Source organism: Brachyhypopomus gauderio, chromosome 8 (genome assembly GCF_052324685.1).
Source record: "Brachyhypopomus gauderio isolate BG-103 chromosome 8, BGAUD_0.2, whole genome shotgun sequence".
Classification (NCBI taxonomy): Eukaryota; Metazoa; Chordata; class Actinopteri; order Gymnotiformes; family Hypopomidae; genus Brachyhypopomus; species Brachyhypopomus gauderio.
In genome coordinates, this window is record NC_135218.1 from 3,943,753 (window position 1) to 3,955,140 (window position 11,388).

At 42.0% G+C, this 11,388-nt stretch overlaps 1 protein-coding gene across 1 annotated transcript in view; it reads right to left on the reverse strand.

Annotated features, from left to right (window-relative positions):
- necab3 (N-terminal EF-hand calcium binding protein 3) overlaps nucleotides 1-11,388 on the reverse strand; it is a 31,345-nt gene that overhangs the window by 18,466 nt on the left and 1,491 nt on the right. Inside the window, exons 2-3 of the mRNA XM_077013843.1 lie at nucleotides 9,342-9,366; nucleotides 1,269-1,377 (exon numbers count right to left, since the gene is read on the reverse strand). Of these exons, the coding sequence (XP_076869958.1) occupies nucleotides 1,269-1,377; nucleotides 9,342-9,366 (134 nt within the window). The remainder of the gene's footprint in view (nucleotides 1-1,268; nucleotides 1,378-9,341; nucleotides 9,367-11,388) is intronic.

Here is an 11,388-nt window from a genome sequence, read left to right on the forward strand (position 1 = left end):
CTTAAATGCAGTCTCAAGAATATGAGCATGGACTAAATAATTGCTTGGACCTGACTCCAGTGCTCTCTGGGGACAATAATGGGCTTTTAATAGATGCAGAGGGCTGAATTAAAAGCAGAAATGAATCTGGTTAATGAATTAAGTAATTGAAGGGCGCGCGCACACACACTGCGTTTGAACTGGCATGGCATAGCATTGCTGGGAGCACTGGGGAAAGTGGTGTTTCGTTGTTGTTTGGCCAAGGTGATGGACATCTGGTACTGGTCGTCCTGTCCTTTGGAACAGTACGCTTGCTCCCTCCGTAACACACCACAGCTGGGTGTATGACAAGGCAATATCAGCCTGTCATTGGATATGCGATAATTAAGGTTATGGACATTCTAGCAATGCACGAAGGGATGCGGTTCACGTATTCAGGCATCACACGCCAAACTTTCCGACCATTTACGGAAGTGTGATTGGATCTGCAAATCGAGCTACTGGGACTGTGTTGCTTGAATCTATAGCTCAATCTGTAGTTTGATATATTGACTGAACATAAACATTCCTCTGTTGGGAGCTATCGAACCATACGCTAGAAGAAGAAGACTGTTCATGCCCTAAATGCTGTTACAAGGGAGGAACGTGAACCAGGATGGATGACGCACGAGCCTCTGCAGATATGCTGGCTGGATTAATGGTTGGATTAATGTTTTAATGAGCACAAGGGAGGTGGGCTGCTGTTGTCGGGATTTGAATGCATGCTGCACATGGAACATGTCTCTATTTCAGGACTACAGGACTCTAATTTACCCCAGGCTCCTGAATATAGCAATTACCATGAGATCGGTCTCCCTGATTGCAGCTCGGGCTCCCCTTTTAGAAAGCGCCTGTGAAGTGTTTTCAGACGCACGGCGCAAATTCAAAATCCAAACCGCTCCTGCGTGTCGACAGAGTCCTATGGCGCTGCGCTTTTGTGGGGTTTTAAAAGCAAAGAGTAGCTGCTTTATTCTGTCGACACCGATGCTTCCATCTAAAGAAAGACTTTCCTCTTTTCTTGAATCATGCATCATGTCTCTGCTGCCGCCTTGATCTTTTTTACACACTGGCTTTCAAATTTATTCATCTTCTTTTGTGAACGCCCCTAACCGTGCTGCCTGTCAGGGTAAACAGCAGTTAAGGGGATTCAGGAAGGTGTGTCATCAGTTGCATGAGCACTGGTGCCTACACAAAAAGCGCTCAGATGTAAAAGTCGAGGTGCGGAGTGGCACGGGGAGGGGCATGCCTACTTTGCCTGTCGCCCATCAATTGAATAGAACAGCTCCTGAAGCTCGTCGGTCGTGAGAATCCCATCAGAAAAGTATGCTCGGAACTCTTCAAAAGAGAGCTTGCCATCATCTGGGAAAAAAAAGAGGAAAGAGGTTGGAGAAGTATTTTGATTTATAGCCGACATCGTTTAGAAAGCAGCATCTGTCTGGGTTCAAGAAGGGTTTATACAAAGTCATACAGCAACCTGATAATTACTTTAAAAGTGTCATGAACAAACTATTTAAAACACTGAATGCCAGCTCAACCCTTTAGTTACTTGTAAGTGTTCATATACCAATCTTACTATAACAGTCATCAGAATAGAATTGAATATACTTTAAGAATTTAATATACTTGAATCATTTAGGCAATACAGATTAGAACTAAAAACATATTTAAATTAGCTTTTGAAGGAATGCTAAATATCGCTGGTTTGAAGAGCTCCATCTAACAAGTTTCAAATTAAACTTTCTGGATTTGACAAGTTTTCCACTTTTTCGTCTGAGAGTTTAGACAGTGATTTGATGCCACCGTGAGACAATCAGTCTTATTAGCACTGATTACCCAGATGATGAGGATCGTAGATCAGATCGCAATACATGAAGTATCATCTGACTTCACTGCCCTGGGATCCCTGATTATTCTGGAGGGTGAGGGAACTTTTGCCATCAATCCACACAGTCAGGAAGCCTAACGGACCTCAAGTGTCATTCATCAGCTCGAAGTTCTCAATGTCCATCTTGGTAGTGACATGTGACCTGAAGCCCCAGCAGCTAACCCATCATCCTTTAGTCAGATTCAAGAACTTCACTCCATTCTCCAGGCCAGAATTTCAGCTAGAATTACCCAGCACTCAATGGGCTCAAGCTTTAGCCATTTGTAACACCTCATGAAAAAGACTTTTAGTTCATGACTTGAAATGCAGGATGGAGTTTATCTTGAAGCAACAATCACTTGAAGATCAGACATCAAGGGAAAGGAGTGCTTCTGGGAACGAACTAAGCTGCTTCGTCTGTGGTGATATATGAAGTGGGTTTGTCCGCCTGAGCCTGTTGACTGCCTCATTTAAGCTGAGAAAGGTTTCGGCTCTAAATCAGTGTGGAGCTGCTGATAGATGGACTGTAGGAGAGGAGAGATGGAGAGAGAGATACAGCAGAGAGAGCCAGACTAGCAACCCCATTTATTCGAACAAACTTTACCTCTGTGACACATCTCGAAGAAGGAGCAGAATGCAATAATAGTAAAAAGGTCGACCTAAATTCTCTCTTGATGTCAGTGTAAGAATGACCATGAAATGAGAGGCATATATAAAATATACAGTATACTGAATGTCATGCCTTTTGATGTGTTTTTGTCTAATTTGAAGAAATTGATGCCATCCCCATAGTTGTGCAAGAATTTGTGAGATAAATATCATAAGGTCTCTGTCAGACATGTGGTGTACCATCATTTTGATATAGGTCTGCATCTTGACGTGCCCTAGACACAAAATGATACCATTTTATCAACTCAATGGACCATCTCCACATCTACTACCATTTTACATCTGCTATCAATAAATAGTCATGCTTCTTACATTTCTTACATTGTAGTCGAAAATTCATACCAATGCAGAGAAGGGACTGCAGAGGCCTTTTAAATGGCACTTCAATGATTCCGCATTTTCGAGCCTGAACAAGATGACTAAAGATGACTAAAGATGACTAAAATACTGGGCCACCAATCAATGCATAATTTCCCTGGAGGGTGAAACAGGGGTCATACTGTGGCATATCAGGAAGACATCCAAGAAGTCCATCCAAGCCTCTGTTCACTTATTTCCAGGGTAGAGTTGGCACCCTTTTGGTCCAAAGCAGCTTCGCTGCAGAACATATCTGATAACAATCTTTAATATGCCTCCCTTCAGACTCAGATAGTTCTAATTAAAGGTTTCAGACTCTATCTCTCTCTATTTTATCTAGCAAAAAACACTCTCAAATAAGGAAAGAAAAAAACGGTAGAACAACTCTGGTAAATCTTGGATGAAAATTTGCTTTTTGGGGGTTACAAAATAAGTTTTCTCTTGCACATTTCTGCCATCCTGTGTGAGTATGATTGCTAAACATTTGGAAGACACTGATGAAGACACCATTGTTACAGTTTTTCCTCAGTCGATTTGGTACATTTCTCACATCATGGTTTACATTGGCATCACAACAAGTGCAAACAGCAAAACTCAATAAAATACCTGCAAAATGACATACTCAGAATTCTTTGTTTTTGCCTCAAAAGCAAATATTTAGGTCAGTCAATTTGTCAATGCCAGAATATCTAGTCTGTGTGCCATTGCCTATGAACAAGGCAGTCAAAATACTTAGTCATGTTGTCAGTGCAACTGTAAGTCACAGTCAGTGCAGATTGTATATTCGGATGGAAAGTAGCTAAGCTTTTGATTTCAAGAACGCTGCCCATTCTGTGGTATATCAAATGCATGTTACAGGGCTGCCAACTTTTCAAGATCACTTGGAGTGAAATTTGAACCTGGAGGGGGTAGTGAGTGTACATTTTTTTCGACGTGAGAAATCGGATGTGTGGCGTGAGAGCGTGTGAAGAAGACGGTCAAATGTGTGTCTCACATTTGAGAGTTGGCAACCCTGATGTTACACACATACAAACCTACATGGAACACAAAGTTACACATGACTGTATGTGGGAGACTGATAGCTAGAAATTGGACTGGAATCAAATTTGTACAGCAATATTGTTTGACTGTATTGTTTGCACTGCAATTTGTTGACAAAAACAAATCTGATTGAAATTCAGAAAAGACAGAGAACTGACTGGAAAAACTGCAAAATTAGAAACTTATTCTGCACATACAGGCTCCTCTTGTTGTGTGAAAATAGAACCTCTGCCAGACTATGAGCTAGTCTTGATATCCTATATGGTATAAGAATGCAAAAATGCAAAACAAAAAATTGAATAACATGTCAGAATTGATGTCAATGTGCAGCATTACAGTAGAGAGCACATTTCTGAATTACAGTACATACATGTTTTGAACGATTGAAAACACAATTGTTCTTCCAAGATTCAGCTGCACCCAGCGATCAGCTTCAGCCATTGTAAGACCATGACTTACATGTAAAACATGGTCCACAATTGTTGCCCTTATTTCACTGTTTTGTCTCCTCAGCCTTACACTACACAGTCTTACCCCTCTACACCATACAGTCTTACCCCTCTACACCACACAGTCTTACCCCTCTACACCACAGTCTTACCCCTCTACACCACACAGTCTTACCCCTCTACACCACACAGTCTTACCCCTCTACATCACACAGTCTTACCCCTCTACACCACACAGTCTTACCCCTCTACACCACACAGTCTTACTCCTCTTCTTGGCTGTTCACCCTGTACATGGCCTTATGAGACTTTGTGATACTGCAGTGTTTAGCATCTATAAATGTTTGCCAATTACAGTAAAGGTTCATGAGATGTACCTCTGACCTATGGTTGAGACCATTGTTTGATCTAAGCCTTCACCAATTCCCTTTCTTACTGTAACTGAATGTTCACCTGCAAACAATTTAATCAAATTGGTATAAATTACCTAAATGTAACAAAAAATAAATGAAATAAATAAATGTAAAACGATGCCTTAGAGATTATGACAACATATGCAGCATTTTTACATATAATGACCTAGGCGATGACCTAAAGACTAAATGTTTTGGAGGGCAAGACAATTCAACAGACAATCTGTACAACACATTTTGATAAACATGACATAAGCAATTGATAATGTAAAAAACAACAGACAATTGTCCATGTCCATTTGCAAAATGTACAAAAGCTTTTGCAAAATGTGAAACACAATGAGAAATGCAATTATGACGTGCACAAGTAACAATGAGATGTGGAGATTGAATGAACAGTTTTGAGAATTTCATCTGAGAAATGAAGCCAATCGACTGAGAAAAACTGTAAGTGTTTAGATGCTTCCTGCCTGAACATTGCAGGGCCATAATTTTGCTTATCCTGTAGGGGCTTGAGCTTCATTGAACATCTGCCTCTAAGTTCCTTAGTGCTTTTGACAGTTCTAGGCCAACATCGTCCACTGATGTGTGTGTAAAACTGGATAAACAGGAAAACGTTCTCCCATAAAATCCTGATCTCCTACATTTCCTCTGCTAAGCCAGACCTGAGAGGTCTCCATGGTGGAGGCAGGTTTACCAAGCCAAGGTTTCCTGTGCTGTGTAAGAGCTTCTCTCAGTCTTCCACTGCTGTAGTTACTGTACTTGGTGGAGACTCTGAGTAGATTAAAATTCCCTCGAGATGTGCCGCACTCCACCACTCTGTCTTATTGAGTCAGGCAGACAAGCTGCTCCACCCCATTGCCTGGCTACTTACAACACAGCTGTGCTGTGCTCTAAATCAACTCAAAGCTGTCTTGCTGGTCAGTGCGTTCCCAATCTTTTGGTCTTATATTTTTCAGCTAAGATGATGAATCTTTATGAGGCTTTAAAAAACTGGATGTTTCAGAGCCTTCTAGAACTTTCTGTAAAGTGTTCTGTTTGTGAGACAGTTTGTGTCACTGTGACCCAGCCTTGCACTAGTTTAATGCAGTGAGGAAAATTAAATAAGCACGGAAAAGCTTCAGGCTAGTTGGACTTTAACTGTAGTCTCTAACAGCAGTGCTGTCATTATTATCCTCCCCTAGCAACCCATCTTTCCTTTTTTCTTGTAAGAATAGGTCAAAGTAGTTATCATAGCACATCTGTTTAATCTGAGAAAAATACTGTATCTCTGTTTTTAGGGAAACAGAAAATCTACATTGATTTAGCCAAGATATTTTCACAGTACCTGTGACATTTAAAAAATACATTTCACTACCTAGTGAAAAACTACTTGTAAAAACTACTTAACCTTACAAAAGCAAGTCAGTGAAGAAAATGTCACCACAGAGCAGAACAAAAAAATTCTCAAAAATTAATCCAAATGATTATTAATACTCTCCAACTTCTATGTTCTCAGATCTGTGAACTGAATCTGAAATCTGCTCAAATCCTTCCTTCTCTCCATCTCCCCATTGCTTTTCTCATTTTACTATTCACTCTGCCAGTGTCTGGCCCACTCTGTACCTATCCATCTCCTTTTCCTTTTGTCTTTCCTCTCCTCTCCTTAATTTTCATCTCTGAAAGGCATCCTCTTGTTTGGCTTGCTTTTTCATCCAAATCCTCAGTTTACTGAGGAGTCTGGCTAAACTTGGCCACTGGTGCTGTCAGATTAAGTCAGCAGACGCCATCTGTACAGACATGCACAAAGCCTCATCACAATCTGCCTGCCAATCTTAGAAAGGGAGAGTGAAAGAGAGAGAGAGTGGGAGACAGAGAGAGACATTAAGAGATAAAAGGAAATAAGAAAAGAGAGTGAGATGAAACAGGCACATCCAAACAGAAAGAACATTGGCAAGGGGAGGATTTAACCAGGCAAAACAAATGAGAGAATGAGACAAAACAACAGAGAACCTGAGAGAGAGCAGAGAGAACCAGACAAAACCAACAAAACAGAGAGAGAACCTGACAAAACCAACCAAACAGAGAGAGAAACCAGATAAAACCAACCAAACAGAGAGAGAAACCAGACAAAACAACAGAGAACCAGACAAAACCAACAAAACAGAAAGAAACCAGACAAAACCAACCAAACACAGAGAGAAAACAGACAAAACCAACCAGAGAGAGAAACCAGACAAACCAACAGAGAACCAGACAAAACCAACCAAACACAGAGAGAGAACCAGACAAAACAACAGAGAACAAGATAAAACAACAGAGAGCCAAACAAAACAGCAGAGAACCAGACAAAACCAACCAAACACAGAGAGAAACCAGATAAAACCAACCAGAGAGAGAACCAGACAAAACAACAGAGAACAAGACAAAGCAACAGAGAACAAGACAAAACAACAGAGAGAACCAGACAAAATCTGACAAAGCAGAGAGACAAAACATCATAGAGAATAACAAAAGAACCAAAGGGGAACATTCACAGTACAATCTACTCCAATTATGCTTCATATTTTCCCCCTCAGTAAATTCTTACACACCATCTCTCTCTCTCTCTCTCTCTCTCTCTCTCTCTCTCTCTCTCTCTCTCTCTCTCTCTCTCTCTCTGTTTCTCCTGTTTGCTGAGGGCTACAGTATTTTTGGCTCTGACCCCCCTGAGCAACAGAGGAGGATGACGTGTCCAGGGGGGGCTGGCAAACATGGTCTGTGCTCTGCTTGTCATGTGACTGACCAGTGGCTCTGGGCTGAAGATGGTGCTGACCTGTTGTTAGGTACTGCAGGTCACTTAGATCATTCAGAAGCCACACGGAAGCCTCCCATCACATTGGTGATCTGGTGAGGATCTTGGTGAGGATCCTCACCAGATGATTGGTGAGGATCTTATGCATTCTGGCATTTTGCAAAACTGAAACAAGTTCCAGTTTCTAGGACATGGATTAAGCCCAGCCTTGGCCTACACTGTAATATCAGACTCAACATTGAATGCTTTTTTAGACTAGATTTAGAAGTAAACTTGTACTGCAAAAATCAGCACTAGATTTCACAGCTAATTCTCTAGATAAATCATTCCCTCTAGAATCACAGGAATCATCTGTTTTAGGTTCTCTACATCCTCAAACCCTATTTGTGAATTGGGAAAAGAAACCCACTGTTTTATTATAGGAGTGGAAAGCACAAGGCAATAATGAATAATAAATCCAGACAGATGTTAAACACCTCTGAAGTTCTTTTTGGTGACTTCTTTTTGCCAGTAAACACTTTCATCTGCAGGTCTTTAAACAAACTCATCCTAAGTCAAGCAAGCGTATAGCTCTCAGAGGAAGGCTAAAACTCAACTAAAGTCCATACCCAGGAGGAGATAGTAAGCCAAGCTCTTTCATATTTCTCTCTCTCTCTTTCTCTTTCTCTCTCTCTCTCTCTCTCTCTCTCTCTCTCTCTCTTTCACTCCATGTTCTACTTAACAACCATGCTCTAGTTAGACTTGAGGATGCATGTATGTCAGCCACGTTGCCTAGACACTAACAGATCAGCCGCTTGTTTTACTTACACAGCCGATGAGAGGTGTTAAGGTAGATCACGAAGCAAATAGCAAGTGGTCTCTCTCTCTTTTTCTCCCTTTACCACTCTGTCTCTCTCTCGCTGACTCACTTTCCTCCGTGCTGTGATGCGATGGCGGGATATCTCAAGTGGAGATGTAACTGCTGTGTTGATGCAGCAATTGCAACCCCAGGCGGGAGTGGCGTCACCCCAGAGACAGACGCTCTGGTCTTGGGTGCTGGACCAGTGGATCAGTAGACCCCACCTTTCTCTCTTTCTCTCGTCCTTTATCAACCCTTCATTCCAGTTTCCTACTGGAAAAAAACCCACACTTGGTGTGCCCTGGGGTGGAGGACTTCATATCATTTATGTTTCTTTTCAAATTAAAATTCTTCTTCTACATCAAAATACAACAAAAAAATATATTGTGCATGATTAGGGGACACTGTCAGCTAGCTCAGCAATTGTTCGCATGTGCATGACATATCTTTCTCTTTGTTGTCCTTGTCAAGCTTATAAAATAGCATAAAATGCATAAAAACATAAACATTCAAATTACTTTAAACAGCTTAGATTTTTGATGTTTAATATCTAATTACTTATTTAATGAAGGCCTATTATTCATGTGCAATCCTAAAGGTACATTTGTGTAGGGAGTCAGCACGTCTATGCAAAGTAACTTCATGCAAATCATGATGACTAAACAAAACTGAAGAGACCACGGGCCTAAACAGAGCCCCAAACCCACACTGGTGCTTGCTTTGTCATTTCTGTGTCTCCACTGTGACCCAAGGCCAGTAGAAGAGCTGTTACGTACTGACGACAATGAGCTGGAATATACAAAACTAAAGGGAAAGGCTATGGAAATGTTACTCTGAATTCTTCCCAAACAGCACAGACGTGTAAAAAATGGCATTTCTTCTAAGGAAAGGAAGAAAAATAGAAATTGATTGAACCTACCATTTTTGTCTGCGCGACGGAAAATCTAGGGAGAGAGAAAAAAGGGGGGAAGTTAGTCAGGAGAGGTTTGTGAAGTGAGCCCGCAGAGGACGGTGAGGTTCGAACACAACTAGAGATGCTGTCCAGCAGGGCTAATCACGTCTGAAGAAGGTGTGGTGCATTGTGGGCATCTCCTCAGAAGGTGGCGCTGTTAAGCCGTCCATCCCTGTGCCAGACCGGCAGGACTCTTGCACTTCTGTTTTGTCTTTGCCAAATGAAAGAAAGCAGTAAAATCTGTCTTTGACCAAATGTAAGTCAAAGGCATGAGTCTGCACTAAGAAAAAAGAATGTGTGCATTTTCATACGCTAGCACGCTCTCGGTTGATCGCCCTGGCGTGGGGAACATGACGGCCATGCTCTCAGGGCCAGATGGTACCTCTAGCCCAGTCTCCAGCTGCCGTGTGTCTCTCCCATGTGTGCCCTGTTAGCACAGCACGGCCTGTGAATGCGCACGGCGTACCTGCAGAGGTACGGCGCACAGCAACCCGACTGCGACAGAAAACATCGAGACGTACGCGTGCATGTGGGCACCACACAGACTCATAGCTAGAAGATTACAACGCTGTAGTATGTGCTCTCCAGCTAGTGGATAAATCCATGATCCAAAATGTGACTCATCTTATTGAGACTGATACCACAGTGCTTTGACGACTGCTTTGTGTCTCAGTCACAGAATGAGGTTCAGCGTTATGTCCAAAAAAGGCACCATGCAATGCTCAACCGCCTCTTTCCATGAACGAGGCCTTTTCACAGTCACTTATAGACTTTTAGAAAAGAAGACATCACCATCCACCAGTCCAATCACCAGCAACCAGGCACCAGCCCCATCCCTGAACAAGCTGAAAGAGATTCCTTTGTCGATTAACTTTCTCCTCTGGGTGCCCCCTGTGCATGCTGTGGTGTGCCTTAGACAGGCTGGCAATAGCTGGATGTTAGCAGCTAAGTACAGGATAATACATCATTAACAATTCACTTTAAAGGTCAGTCCAAGCTTCCTAGAGTGAGATATCGCCTCTGATAGCTCTCTGGCAGGTGTTGAGTCAGTGGGGAAACCTAGGTCCCACTGACTCTTTTCCTCAAAGAGAGAGGGAGTAAGTGAGAGAGAAGGAGAAGCGAGAGAGTAAGAGAGACAAATTGCCTCAGGTAGCGTAGGATAAACGAATTGGTGTTTATACAGAGAAATAGCATTTGAGAGAACCCCCCCCCCTCCCCCACAACTGCCCACACACCCCACACACACACCAATATTTCATTACAGTAAACGAATGGTTGTTCTAACAAGGTTGGCAAGATCTTAAACGGCTCACATGCTGTCTTTAACTGTCAGCTTTAGAGATTCGAAAATATGGACCCTCGTGGTGGGGGCGATTATCAGTCATAAGGAGCAAACGATCCTTGGTGTAATAACTCCCACACACATGACCCCTGTTCTCCACGAGTGTCCTCCATCCACACAGAGGAACACTCAGCATGGTGTGGGGGAATTATCCTCCAGTTTACTAATGCAGTATAACTCATTTAATTCAGCTTTTTTAAACCTATTAACAGGTCGTGTTCTTCATTTCTATCCAAATGGGTCGTCCATCACTCAGGGGGACACGTGAAATCAATTTTCCATTATTAATCTTGATTTGATGGTCTGTGCATGCACTTCATTTGAAGGGGTTTTACTGGCTTGCATGCACATATGACTCCAAGGTTTGTAAATGAAAAGGGGAGTGGTATAAAAAGAGAGGATGGCAGATAGACTGTCTGCATTATTAAATATCATATGCATAATGCTACCTGCTGAAGGAAGAACTAAATATGAAATTGACCATAACCAAAGCTCATCCACATATATTATGGCAGTCTGAGCCAATAACAACAGCTGGGCAATTCATAAACCCAGACAAGTACATTTTTAAGTACTTATCAATTCAGATTTTGGCCATTCCTTCCAGATTTGTAAGTGAGCTTCCTAAAATGTGCTGGGCTGAATTAACCCTTGTTAGCTCTTCACCAGGAC